Below are 14,476 nucleotides of genomic sequence, written 5' to 3' on the forward strand. Positions count from 1 at the left end.
TAGTAGCTAATCCGTATACATTGTTGACAGCTGTGTCGGAAAAATTTAAGTGGTTCACAGTGATTGATTTGAAAGATGCATTTTTCTGTATCCCCTTGGCACTTGAAAGTAGGAAATACTTTGCCTTTGAGTGGGAGAACCCAGACACAGGACGCAAGAAGCAGCTCACCTGGACGCGTCTACCACAAGGATTCAAAAACTCACCAACTATTTTTGGAAATCAATTGGCTCGAGAGTTAGAAGAATGGAAGATGACTCAGGTAAAAGAATCACCTTGTTTATATGTTCTCCTACAATATGTTGATGATATCTTTATAGCCTCCGCAGAAAAGGATGTTTGCCTTAGACTCACCATTGAATTACTTAATATGCTGGGACAAGCTGGATACCGAGTATCGAAAGAAAAAGCTCAGCTGGTAAGAACCCAAGTGATTTACCTAGGCTGCGAAATTTCACAAGGGGTGCGAAAGTTAGGAATCAATCGAGTACAAGCAATTTGCACCATACCCACACCACGAAATCCGCAAGAGTTAAGATCCTTTTTGGGCATGATAGGGTGGTGCCGCTTGTGGATTCCGGAATTTGGACTGAAAGCAAAACCTCTGTATGAAGCAGCCAAAGGCCCTGTGTTTCAGTGGGGACAAATGCAAGAAAAGGCATTTCAGAGTTTGAAACAAGCTTTAAAGGAAGCCCCAGCACTAGGATTGCCAGATCTCACAAAACCTTTTCAACTATACGTAAATGAGAGACAGAGACTGGCAATAGGGGTTCTCACCCAAAAATTGGGTTCATGGAAGCGCCCGGTGGGGTACTTCTCAAAGCAGCTAGACTCTGTAAATGCCGGATGGCCCAGTTGTCTTAGGGCTGTGGCAGCAACAGTGCTTCTAATTCGAGAAGCCAGAAAATTGACTTTGGGAAAAAGGATGGAAGTATTTGTTCCCCATATGGTCATTGCAGTTTTGGAACAAAAAGGGGGGCATTGGCTCTCGTCGAGTCGCATGTTACAATATCAGGCACTCCTCCGAGAACAGGATGACATTGAATTAAAAATAACCAATCATCTCAATCCAGCAGAATTTCTTAGGAGCAGCAGCCAGGAAGAAGGAGGCGAATTGACACATGATTGTGTAGAAATCATTGAACAGGTGTATGCCAGCCGGAAAGACCTGAAAGATGAGCCTTTGGAAAATCAGGAATGGGAACTGTTTACAGATGGATCCAGCTTTGTGGAAAACGGAACCAGGTATGCGGGATACGCAGTAGTGACTTTGACACAAATAATAGAAGCTCGAGCTTTAACCCCGGGAACTTCAGCCCAGAAAGCCGAGATACAAGCTCTGGTAAGAGCTTTAGAACTGAGTGAGGGGAAAAGAGTAAACATTTGGACTGATTCAAAATATGCCTTTGGAGTAATACATGTACATGGAGCACTGTGGAAAGAAAGAGGACTGTTGAATTCTCAAGGATCAGAAATTAAGCACAAAGAACAAATATTAGCACTATTGGAAGCAGTGCATAAACCTCAGGCAGTAGCAGTGATGCATGTAAAAGGACATCAAAATGAAGAGGGAAAAGCGTTCCAAGGAAACAAGCTGGCTGACAGAGTTGCCAAACAGGTTGCTCGAGAGGTATGGACACAATTAGCTTTATTGCCAGTGCGAATTAACCCTGCCACTTCTTTTCTTGAGCAGAAACCATGGTATACACAAGAAGATGAGAAGCTTGCTCAATTTGTTCAGGCCCAGAAGAACGAAAAAGGATGGTATGTCACTGCTGAAGGTCAGGTTGTACTGCCAACAAAAGTAATGAAAACAATTTTAGAAATCGAACATAACAAGTGCCATTGGGGAGCAGACGCATTGGTACAATTTTTAAAACGTAAGGTGATTTCCAATCAGATGTTAACAATGGCAAAACGGATTAACGCCATGTGTCCAGTCTCTATTAAAAATAACCCAGTGACACGAAGGCAAATACAACTAGGAAAGTTACAAGTGGGGCCGCAACCAGGAGACTATTGGCAAATAGATTTCTCAGAGCTACCAAAAGCACAAGGGTACCGTTATTTACTGGTGTATGTGTGTACCTTTTCAGGGTGGCCAGAAGCCTTCCCATGCAGGACTAACCAGGCAAAGGAAGTAATTAAAACGTTACTACGGGAAATCATCCCTAGATTTGGAATCCCATTAGGGATGTCCTCAGATAGAGGACCTCACTTTGTAGCTAGAGTAGTCCAAGAGGTAGCCAGAGTGTTAGGGATAATTTGGAATCTCCATATGCCCTGGAGACCACAATCTAGTGGCCAAGTAGAACGGATGAATCAGACATTAAAAGGGCAGATTAAGAAAATTTGTCAGGAAGCAAAGATACAGTGGCCTCAGGCACTACCTCTAGCCTTGCTAAGAATCAGGATTAAACCCAGAGAAAGGATAGGAGTAAGTCCATACGAAATTTTGTATGGCAAACCATATCATGCTACAACTTACAAAGGGGACCCTCACTTAGTAGGAGATCAAGCATTGTTGAGTTACATTTTGTCTTTAAATAAAGTCCTTACAGTGCTGCAAGGAGCACTGCAGTGGAACCGGCCCCTGCCCTTGGAGAATCCTGTCCATGACATACAGCCAGGAGATCAAGTATATGTGAAGAACTGGAATACAGAACCCTTGAAAGAAGTATGGGACGGTCCTCACCAGGTGATCATGACTACCTACACGGCAGTGAAAGTCCAAGGGATCGAAAACTGGATTCACTACACTCGAATCAAGAAGGTCCCGTCAAGATAGGAAGTACAGCCTCTGTCAGCAACAAAGCTGGTGTTCAGGGCAAGGACTTAGTTCTTTTAACATTAGTCTGTATAATGCAGGTGGGAGAAGCATTTGTTAAAATTACAGTTCCGGAGCCAGATGTAATGGTGCCTGAAGGTGCGGGAGTAAATTTAACCTGTCTGTTTTCTGACAACCAGAGAACTGGATTAAAAGAAGTAAAGGTAACCTGGAAACAAATCACCACAGACGAAGTATTTACAGAAGGAATCGTGACATTTTGGGATATGGAACAGCAAAGAGGTAACACCACATTGACAATATCTCATATGCAAGCTAATCAGGTAGGACAATTCTCATGCATTGTGTGAATTAGAGAAAGCTTTGATTATGGGGACATAAATGTAGGTATTCTAAAAGAGAATAAAACCCGAAGGGGGTACTCGGTGCGGGTAATACCGGTCAGTGCACGGGTAGATATGTGGGATGGATTGAGAGATACAAGCTTGGCATTACAGAGAAACCAGGAACAACAAAACTTAGTAGTAGGGTTAATTCGAGATTTTGGACAAATACAAAACGTATCAAAAATAACAGCATGTTTACCTCTGCCACAAGCTGCAGGGGAACCAATCCCTTGGGGAGTGATTCCAGTAGGAAATCTACCCCTAATAAAAAGAGGTGAGAATGGAAGTTGTGAATTAAAATTACGAAATAAAATCGAAATTGAAGAAATATGGGAAAAGGTTGGAGAAACATTAAGATTATTAACCTATAAGGACTGTCTAATTAGCCATGGAAGGTTAGGACAAATTAGGGATTGGGGAATTCAATTAGTCGCAGGGGGAAAAGTAAAACCTGAAGATGCTGCTAAGTGGGAATGTTTTATACCACATTGGCAAAAGAAAAGAATACCTAAAAATGAAAGCTATTATGAAATGATATGCCAGAACTCGTCCCGGCAGGAATCCTCGTGGGACAGTTGGAAAACAGTATGGGGCCCCAGCATATTAGAACATTATAGTTACATCGGACAAGTTAATTGGTGTGTCCAATGGACGGGAAGCAGAAATGCCACTTACACAGAAGTATCTCAAACCAGCACTTCTACAAAAACTTTGAGCGCCACAAAAGAAAATTGGAACTGCACCCAAATTCTCACCTGTGACACTCCAGGAAATCAAATTAGTTGGGCACCGGTCAGAATGCTTATAAAATGGAGTTGTGAGTGTAGAAAACTTAACCATACAATTCCAGGAAGAGCTTTCCCGCAGGACCAGAAGGGTAAAACTTTGAGCTATAAGGATACAACTATCAGGAGTCCAGGAAATTTAGTATGGATTACAGGACACGGACAATGGACAACACATTTACCGTTAGACGGGCCTGTAACACAAATTACCTTAGGGGTTCCCACATTATGTCCTTTTTGGAAACAATCTAAATTAACGCAGAAAGAGATGCAGTCACGAGCAAAGAGAGAAACAAATGAAGTAGCAGAAGAACTGGGACTGGGAGATGAAGATGAATGGCATGAACCCTCATCAGGAGTTAAATTTGGATGGGTACTGGAATCCTTGTTTGCACCAATTTCTACATATAAAAACCCGAAGATGCTGTACAAATTATTAGGACAAACTGAGAGGCTAGCTGCAGTTACAAAGAAAGGATTTAAGGATCTAAATTTACAGTTGCAGGCAACGACAAGAATGACAATCCAAAATAGAATGGCATTAGATTTGCTTTTATTAAAAGAACATGGAGTCTGTGGTTACCTCCAAGGAAAAATTGATCATTGCTGCATACATATCCCAAATGTCACAAAAGAAGTAGAAAAGGACATAAGTCAATTAGAACAAATTGAAACAAAAGTGCATGAAGTCCAGGAGGAAGCTGAACATAACTGGGTAGGAGCACTGTTTAGCTCCCTAGGAATCCAAGTCTCTGGTTGGATATCATCAATTGTACAATATGTAATAATGATTGTATTGATTATTGTAGTATGCATGATTATGTATAGATGTCTTTTAGGAATGATTGCCAGAGAAGGAACTCATACTCGACGTGTTATGAGAGCACTGACCCGAAAAGAAGTAATCCTGCCAACTCGAAAGGAAGACTCACCATCCTACATAGAAACCATAACTTGAAGAATTGAGCATCCTTGCAGAAAATCTGAAGAATGCTCAAAAGGGGGGAGTTGATACCGAAATAATGAGAAAAAGGACTAATGTAGATATAGTAGTAGTCATGCTAAGGCTTAGAAAACTGCAGTTTTCGGACAGGCCCTGGAAACCAACATTGTGAAACAATAGTTAAAGAAATTAGTAGGGCGTATAGGACATGTAGAACTGTGAAAACAATAAGGAATCAGTAGGGCATATAGAACATTTAGAAACTTACAAGATAAGGCTAAAGTATAATAATAAATAAAGGGTTCTGGTGATGAGAAAACATGCAAGGGGGATTAAGGGGGGTAGCCTATAGTTCTGAGTAGACAAGCATACAGAATTTATAACTTTTAGGAATAATATCTACAAGATTTATGTATCTGTATTGTCTTGAAGAATGTGTACTTTGGCAAGTAGACCATTTTGTAAAAAGGTATAAAAACCTGATGGAAAAAGGGAACTGTGGGATCCTGACTTTGGACGCTAGTCCGCAGGTTCCCCGGGCCCTGAATAAAGCACCGCATAAACTAACTCTGTTAGTTTGTGTTCTTTTTGGGGCATCGGGCAACAGAGCTCTGGATAGTTTTTTCTCTGCTGTATATAGCCAGAAAGTTATAAAATAACTTTCACATTGGGAATTTCAATGTATCTTGTTTAAACAATGTTTTCATCTTGTTGGAGGTTTACAAGGAAGTGTGTGCTTTCCCCTTTAACCTTTTCCTATGAAGAAGAGTTTCAAAAGAGTTCTTACATGCTTTTGTGATAAAAAGATGAAATTACTTCAGTTTTATTTAAAGGTATCTCAGGGGTATCAGACAACATTTCTTCCTCCTTCTTTATTAGGAAGGTGCTAGTTGTCCAAAAATTCTTTTCTTGTAAGAGTTTAAGTTACATATTGTAGCAAAAATACTATTAGTGGTCTAAATAAAGAATGACATGTCTTTGTTAGGTCTTTTGTAGTACAGAATCTTGGAGAATAATGTACACAAAGCAATCTACTGTCTAGGGTGTTTTTACATCTGAAGAGAAAGAGCCTTGTGTATTGCTCTGTGTGTATTTGGCTGTGGCTTAACTTCAGATACCATTGTGAAAGTAAGAATAGAAAAATCAATTTAAATGTTAAGCATAAGCTTGTGACTTCTGTATTTATGCCTGTACAGGCAAAGCATCAGCAATCATTCTGATGTTCAAGTCTTCATTTATCCTTAAGTTGTAAGATGAACTCAGTTTTGTGCAAGCTCTTAGTATTGTAGGCTTCAGGAAGAAAACATATTGTTTCATTAGTAAAGTTGTTATTTTTATTCAACTTTGACTAGGAAAAAATGAAAGAGCTGGAACAGAAGCTTCATGAGGAAGAACATGCAAGGAAGCTTGTTCAGGAAAAAGCAGCTGAGGTAACCAACAGGAAATTTCTTTTGTACTGGTATGCACTGTAATTAGCTCTTCCTTTCATTCAGCTAAGCTTACTGAAAGTGCCCCCCATATGCCTCACAGAATAGTGAAATCCTGGTTTTAGTCTTTTTTTTTGTTTGTTTGTTTTTCCTCTTGCCTGATGTACCAAATGTTCTGAAGTTCTCTGAACTTTTTGGAAACCTTTTTCTATCACCACATGTGCACTGAAGCTTTGATTTCTTTCCCAAAAGTTGGAAAAGAGGAGTAGAAATTCAGACTAATCCATAATTGAGTATGCATGGGAACCTCTCAATATATCAAAGTCAACAACTGGGTTCCCTTGTTCATAATTGTAATTAAAATATTGTAGAAGAAAGCAAAAAAGAGGCAAAATACTCCTGATTATGAGCCCTTAAGGATGCTGGCTGGTCTTCTAACCTGAAAGTGTGGTGTTCATTAAGCATTAATCGTATGCTGGAGAATTATGGAGGTAATGTGTTAGGCTCTAACCTTTGCCATGAGTTTGGTATGATGGGGAAGGGGGTATCTCAAATTAATAATGAGAAGTTGTGCTGTGAATGCTTCTTCAGGACATGATTTCTAAAGCCGTGCTGTATCTTCCTCTTGAACAGTGAAGTGAGTTAGGATTCTCACTGCCAACAGGAAGTTCTGACCTTGACTCTTTCAATAGATGGTTTTGTGGTTAGTTTTTTTAATTGTGGTGTTTTGGTTTTTTTGGAGGTTTTTTTACTGTCAAATTTAATGGAACAGAAGGAGTATTTGCCTATTAGCTATATGTCATGGGATCAATTGATCATGGTTGGGTGGCTTGAGCTCCCCAATACCTTGCCAAGTGTAAAGCACAGCTGATGTTTTGGCACTTGCCTTCATGGGACTAATGGACTAAGGCTAATTCTCTAATTTACTAGGATTACTGATGAGTAGTGCTAACAGAGGAAGTATTTAATGTTTAAGTTGGCCTTAGACTGCAAAAATATCCTAAAAATTTGCATCCCTTGCTTCTGGACAGCTTGTTTTAACAATTCTTGCAGTTCTCTGCTTGCACTGTCTCTATTTATTTATATAGTTTCAGTAACTCCCCTTATTCCCTCAATTGTAGCTTCAGACAGGCCTGGAAACCAACAGACTACTGATTCAAGCAGCATCACCACTGCTTTCTCCAAAAGCAAGACAACCCAGGAAAAAAGCAAAGCAACCAGAGAAGGTAAGATGTGAGGAAGAGAAGGACAATTACTGAAGAGTTAAATAAGGTGGTGTGCATGTGGTCAGGGAGCAGGTTGCCCATTTTACTACAAAGTAAGGGGAAAGTGAGTTTGCTGTAGCACAGTTTTTGCTAAGTACTTGTGTCTTCTTTCTTTCCAGAAACGCTCTCTTGTAAGACATCCCACTGTGCAGCCCCATTACCGACTGTGTCTGGGTGATGTACCCTTTGTGGCTGGGAAGGTGAGCTGGTTAATTGCAAAGCTTAGAGCTCAGTAGCTGCAGCTTCTTAAGGGACTTTGGCTTGGTGCACTCCTGACACCCAGTGGTCAGATAATTTAATTTTCTTCTATGCTTTTCATGCAGATTGTCTTCAAAATACTTACCGGATATTGACAACTAGCTGAGCTGGTATTTCTAAAAATGGGCCTACACTATGCTGCTTTACAAGATGTTCTTGTTAGTGCATATTAATTCAAACAAAAATTACATTCTTGTCAGCAAAACAAAAGTGGGCCTGTTTTTAAACGCTCTCCAATATTACCAAGTTGTTGATAATGACATTTAAAAGAAGTCTCTTTTCCTTTCAGTCTACCAGTCCCAGTCATTCGGTCGGTGCCAATGTGCAGCATGTGCTACACCTGATGAAACATCACACGAAAGCTTTGTGTAACAAACATGTGGTAAATGACACTCCACTAGCAAAACCCACCAGTACTAGTCGTCCTGCCAGCAAAAGCAGAAGGCCATCCCTGCCAATGGACTCCTCCTCGTCTCAGGAAGAGCTCTCAGAAGTGTTGCTCACTTTACAAGATGAATTTGGACAGATGAGTTTGTGAGTGGTGTATTTTCTTCTGCAGACTATGAATGGAGATGTTTAGTGTTTTTGCCTTGTTGCTTTGAACTTGGAAGGTTTTGCCTGAGAAAGTTCTTAGTGTGGGAAATGTTTAGAATCTAATCTTTGACTGCAGAGGCTGTTAATTCTCCTTGCAGTCAGAGGCTCTGCTAAATAGTCTGGACACACCAGACCTGTGCTTATGTGCAGCAGTATCAATTTCAGAAGAGGTAAGGGAGAAGTGTGGTCACAGCTCCAATGCAATGGACTGTTGTGGTGTGGACCCAGCCAGGACCCTGCTGCCACTCACACACCCCCACACCCATCCCTCTCCTGTGTTCCTATTCCTCCACCTATTCATCCCTGTGTTGGGATGGGCAGTATTCACCCCTTACACTGTACCATTTGCATCCTGCCCAAGCCCCACACTTTCCAGTATGTCCCAGTTAACCACCATCACCTTTCCAGTCTTTTGATGTAGGTACAGACAGATATCATTCCTGTGGTCTGTGGACTATTACTAGTCCATTGAGTTAATTTAGTCCATGACTTTGGACTCAGCTGTTGTAATAGTCTTTCAGGGCAGGAAAGAGTGGTAGGTGGGTAGCTGAATGGCTGAAGTGACTCAGGGGTGCTGGTGGTGAGAGGCTGACATGACTCAGCCATGTGCACTCAGAGCCCAGAAAGCCAAACGTGTCCTGGGCTCCCTCCAAAGCAGCGTGGGCAGCAGGGAAGGGAGGGGATTCTGCCCCTGTGCTCTGCTCTGTGAGATCCCACCTGCAGTGCTGGGTCCTGCTCTGCAATCCTCTACATAGGATGTGGTCCTGCTTGAATTGAGTCCAGAGGAGGCCAACAAAGACAACCAGAGGGCTGGAGCACCTCTCCTTTGAAGACAGGCTGAGAGCTGGAGTTGTTCAACCTGAAGAAGGCTACAGGGAAGACCTCATTGTGGCCTTTCAGGGCTGAGAGGAGGCTAAAAGAGAGCTGGAAAGGGACTTCTTACAAGGGTGTGTAGTGTTTGCATGGAGGTAATGTCTTTAAAATGAAAGAGAGCATTAGATTAGATATTAGAAAGAAATTCTTTACTTGTGAGGATGGTGAGGCAGTGGAACAGGGCATCAGGGAAGGTGTAGATGTTCATTTCTGGAAAGATTCAAGGTCAGGTTGGATGGGGCTCTGGGCAGCCTGTTCCAGTTGAAAGTGTCCCTGGCTATGGTAGTGAGTTTTAGAACTCAATGATTTTTAAGGTCCCTTCCAACCCAAATCATTCTGTCACCTCTTGTTCTTTTACCTTCAGAAGCCCTACATCAGAAGAGTCCTCTGAGAGACAAGGCAGGGTAGACAGATGCTTCACTTCCTTTGTCTCCAGGGCAGTTCTCTGGAAAGCCCACCAGCACCCTTTTGAATGCTCTCACCTGAGTCTCTGCCAAGGGTGTACAGAGCCTCTGGGCCAGTCACAGTGGCTTTTGCCACTCATTTTGTCAGGCTGGTTTCAGCCTCCAAGGACCATCAACTGTTGGGATGCCCTTGTCACTCCAGAAATACAAATGGGTTCTTGATGGCATTAGGGTACACTGTGCACCAGGGTCTGCTAAAGCCTTGTACTCCCATGGGGCTGATGTGCCCAGGCCATCTGATACACACAGTCCGGTAAACCTGGCTGTCCCTGTCCTGCACCTGGCTGGAGACAGGGCTCCTCTAATACTGGTCCTAGGATTCTCCATTTCCTGTAAAAAAGATTTGGAATAGGAATTCCATAGGATCAGGAATAAGATCAGCCTTGCCACTCTGTCTGGGATAGGAATTCCATAGGATCAGGAATAAGATCAGCCTTGCCACTCTGTCTGGGAACTGCCCACTGAAGACTTTATATCAACTTTCCTGGAAGAATTCCTACTTGTGCTTGTTTTTTTCCTTCAGTTCACATACCTGTGCCTCTAGGGTTGACGTATAGATTTTCCATCCCACTTCATGTTCTCCCTGTGGTCCCAGAGGTGAAACTCAGGGTTCCCTGTGGTGTGTACCCTCTATATCTTGTCTTTTGTGCAGAGGGTAGCTTACTCTGTTGTGGTTTAACCAGCAGCTCAGTGCCACACAGCTGCTCTTTCACTGCCCCCAGACACAAATCCTCCCTGATCTGAGCCCTGCTCAGCACCACGCTGGATCCTAGCTCTGGCATCACGCTGGTTTTTAACTCCTGTGGGACATTGCACGTTCTCAAAGGCAAGTAGCCTGGAGCAGGAGGAAGGTGTGGGAGCATGTGGCTGGCTGTGCAGCAGGGAAGGAGGGAGGTGTAATTGCACCGATTCCCCAGTCGGTGGCTCCCACAGTGCGCGGAGGATACCCATTCCCCCGGGAATTTCGTGGCACCATAGCCCAGCATTGCGACCAGGCACTACTGAACCAGTACAACGATTCCTAGAAAAGATTTGTCTCCACACACTCTGTCAGACCTGTCATTAACCCCTCATGGCCCATGCTGGGTGCCAAAAAATACTGTCTTGGTTTGACCCCAGTTGGCAGCTAAGCACCACATAACTGCTTTTCAGCCCCTCTGCTCTGGTGGGATGGAGAGGGAAATCGGGGAAAGGAACAGCCCATGGGCTGAAACAAGGACAGGTTAGTAACTGAAATAAGGTAAAATGTAATGATAATAGTAATGAAAAAGGGAAGGAAATACAAGGTAAAAAAGCATGTGATGCACAGTACATTGTTCACCACATGCTGACCAATGCCTGTCCCCAGCAGCAATTGTCCTCTCATGGTTAACTCCCCCTAGTTCATATACTGGACATGATGTTCTATGGTATGGAATATCCCTTTGGCCAGCTTGAATCACTATCCCAGATATCTCCCTGTCCCAGCTTCTTGTGCCCCTGCTCACTGACATAGCAGGAGACACTGAAAAGCCCTTGGCTTAGGATAAGTACTGCTGAGCAACAATGAAAACATCAGTGTTACCAATGTTATTTTTGTACTGAATCCAAAACGCAGCAGTGTAACAGCTACTAAAAATGAAAACTCCATCCTGGCCAAAAGCAGGATCTGAACAAATAGTCCATTAAAGGACAGCTTTGCTGGTGTTTTGCTTGTCCTGGTTAACAGAACATGAATTGTTACTGTACTGCACAGCTGCAGTAGGTACAGATACACAAACTGGATGAGTGCTGAGATCAAGCTCTCAAGGGGTTATTTGGTCATTTTGAATATACATTTTGAAGTTGGAAGCTACTTCGATTATTGAGACTCAATGTTGCAGCAGCCTGCCACCATGATGTGCTACTCTAATAATGCTGCAAACCAGCAAAACTGTTCTTATGGTTTGTTATGGTGTGTTGAACATGTCTGGCTGCTGATGCTATGGTTTCCTAGAAGTGTTATTTCTGAACTGGATACAAGATGCAGAAGCCAATGGAGCCTGATGCAAGCCTTGTTCTGTCTGAATTGTGTGCTAGTGATCACCAGCAGCTGTCAAAGCTCATCGAGGAAGCCCCAACTGTTGCAGTGAGGGAAGATCTGGAGAGGGAGCTTGAGGCACTGGTGGGAAGGATGGAAGCAAAGGCAGATCAAATCGGCAAAGTTCAGAAGCATCGTTTCAAGGTGAGCTTTTGCCTGTGTTCATGCTCATGGTAGAGTTGCTGACTTAAGCAGGGGTTTTTATATATCTTAATCTAGCAGCAATTGCATAAAGCAGAAATAACTAGAGTAGTATTTTCTAATTCTACCTTTGATGTCCCAAAGTTAGTCTGCATGCCTCCATCTATCCCAGTATTTTTGCAGAAACATAGTTTCTGTCACCCTTCTGCCCACTCTTCACAGAGCTTTCACATCTGTTCTCACATTGCATTTTACACTCCTCTTGTCCCTTGAACATTGTTGATCTTTACTTGGAGTAAAAGACCTATTTATGTTTTGATTTGCATTTTTATACCTGTTTTGCTTATTTTATAACTTTCACAATGTTTTTGGATAGTGTAGCCTTTCATTCAAAGCTATAAAACATACTGATTCCCTATTTTCTTATGTCTTCATTAGTTTTAGTGAATTTCTTTCAAACAGCTTAACCCCATGTGTTTAATCTGGTTCAGTTCATATAAACTACGATTCACCCTCATCTGATGTAACTTATACACAAAACACATGCTGAGACCTGACATCCAGAATGGACCTGTGAAATGCCTGCTGTTAGAAGCATTGCTCACTTTTGATATGATCTTCAGAGGAACTGCTGCAGTGAAGCAGATGTGCTGTACTTCCCAGCAGTAATGATGCTGCATTTGCTATTGGCAAAAGTTTTAGGAGCCAGGGCTTAGGAAAATTGCTGCATGTTGTGGTTTGAGCATATGAATGTGTTTGAACCTCAGACTGTCCAGTTCCCCATTCAGTCTTTGCTGGGGAGTACTGAGATTTATATGCTGTGATTTTACACCCCAGCAGAGTTCTGGTATTCCTTCAAAGCTACATCTCTGACAGTGACTAGCTATTAAAATTACTAGTGTGTATGTAAAAAACCCCTTGTTTTGTTTTGTTTTTTTAATCACTGGATGGTAACAGTGATAAATCAACTTTTTTCATCTGCATCTTTTTATGTTACATTCCTGATGGCAGTGTTCCCCCATGATGAACTTCTGAGTTTTTAGAGAGATGGTAGATCACTATAAGCTAAACACAGCTCTAAAGATGCAAATAGAACAATGCTTTGTAAGGAAAATAACATTTATTGTTCAGTGTGACTTGGAAACAACCATTTGCTTACCTGGGTGAGATAAGTGGTGGGATATTTCAGCTGATTGGAAGAATTGCTGAACATAAAATGAAACAAGATCACTTCTTATTGTTTTTCTTTGGGCTTCTCTTTCAGCTAGAGAGACTTAAGAGAGAATGCAAGTCCAGAAAGACTTCTGCTAAACAAATAAAAGACAGCAGGTTCCCTGTCAGTGAGGTTAAAGTAACCACTACAATAACCACAAAAGGAAAAAATGCAGGTCCCATCAAAGTGAAGCCTGGAGAGAAGAGTCGGAAAAATCTTCAGTTGCTGAGAGACATGCAGACCATACAGACTTCACTACAGAAAGATGATATCAGCTGGGACTACTGACACTTGTGTTCTTGAACCATGCTGGCCAAACTTCCATCTGGATCTAAAGCAGCTGCCTTTCCTGCTTTGTGGAAGAGACTACTGTACACTAAGCGCACTTTTGAAATACAGGCTTACAGGCTCTTATTTTTCCATCCCTGCATTTGATTGTACATATTATGGTCTAGCTTAAATCACATTCCATTTTCAAGGTACATTGCCAGTGAATCTTAACAATAGGGCTCCTCCAGTTCCCTATGTTATGGTTCCAGCAGTCCCTCTGTGTTGTTCCAGCACACCAAGCACTACACATTTCTGTGGGTTGGTGTGTGTGAGATGTGCCAGTGCCATTTCATGCTGTGGATCTGGGAGGCCTCTCAGGATGCATCTTGTGTGAAAACAGTGCTTCAGCCCTGCCTGTTGAGGGCTTTTGTCAGTTCTGTTCTGTGTACAGCTGCAATGACCCCATCTCTGGGAGTGTCTGAGGGAAAGCAGGTAAGCCCCTTCAAAGGTGTTCTGTGGGGCTCTCTTCAAAAGGCATCCCTGGTTCTTGTTCTTGCATTTGTCAGCAACAGCAGCAGCAGATGTTTGAGTGCTCTGAAAGGGGCAAAGTAACTTATGAATTACATTGTTTAATGATCAGGTGAAATTTTTATACAGCAGTCCTGCTTTAGTAAAAAGCTGTAGGATAGGGGGTAATACCCTGTCTCTAGTTGACAGCTTTGGGTGGTAAAGGAGTGAGAGAAACCAAGCCACAAGTGTTTTAAACTGCAAGTGCCTCAATCGTGCCATTTGGTCCTGGCATCTTGCTTTTAACTTGAAGTATATGCTTTGATGAGCTATCAGCTTTGTTAGTAGTGCAATTAATTTTGTGCTCTGACTTGCACAGCTGATTAAATGTTATTTATTATGTTAATAATTTAAAGAATTTCCTATTAATGGAATGTGTAGAATACCCAGATTACCTGTATATACAGTTGAAAAATTAATAAAGCCAGCTTGCCTGTTGAATGAA

At 42.2% G+C, this 14,476-nt stretch overlaps 1 protein-coding gene across 1 annotated transcript in view; it reads left to right on the forward strand.

Annotated features, from left to right (window-relative positions):
- CEP57 (centrosomal protein 57) overlaps nt 1–14,476 on the forward strand; it is a 29,874-nt gene extending 15,398 nt beyond the window's left edge. The window contains exons 6-11 of the mRNA XM_056484529.1: nt 6,253–6,330; nt 7,449–7,553; nt 7,712–7,792; nt 8,140–8,384; nt 11,840–11,984; nt 13,246–14,476. Of these exons, the coding sequence (XP_056340504.1) occupies nt 6,253–6,330; nt 7,449–7,553; nt 7,712–7,792; nt 8,140–8,384; nt 11,840–11,984; nt 13,246–13,482 (891 nt within the window). The 3' untranslated portion in view covers nt 13,483–14,476. The remainder of the gene's footprint in view (nt 1–6,252; nt 6,331–7,448; nt 7,554–7,711; nt 7,793–8,139; nt 8,385–11,839; nt 11,985–13,245) is intronic.

This window comes from Oenanthe melanoleuca, chromosome 1 (genome assembly GCF_029582105.1).
Source record: "Oenanthe melanoleuca isolate GR-GAL-2019-014 chromosome 1, OMel1.0, whole genome shotgun sequence".
NCBI lineage: Eukaryota > Metazoa > Chordata > Aves > Passeriformes > Muscicapidae > Oenanthe > Oenanthe melanoleuca.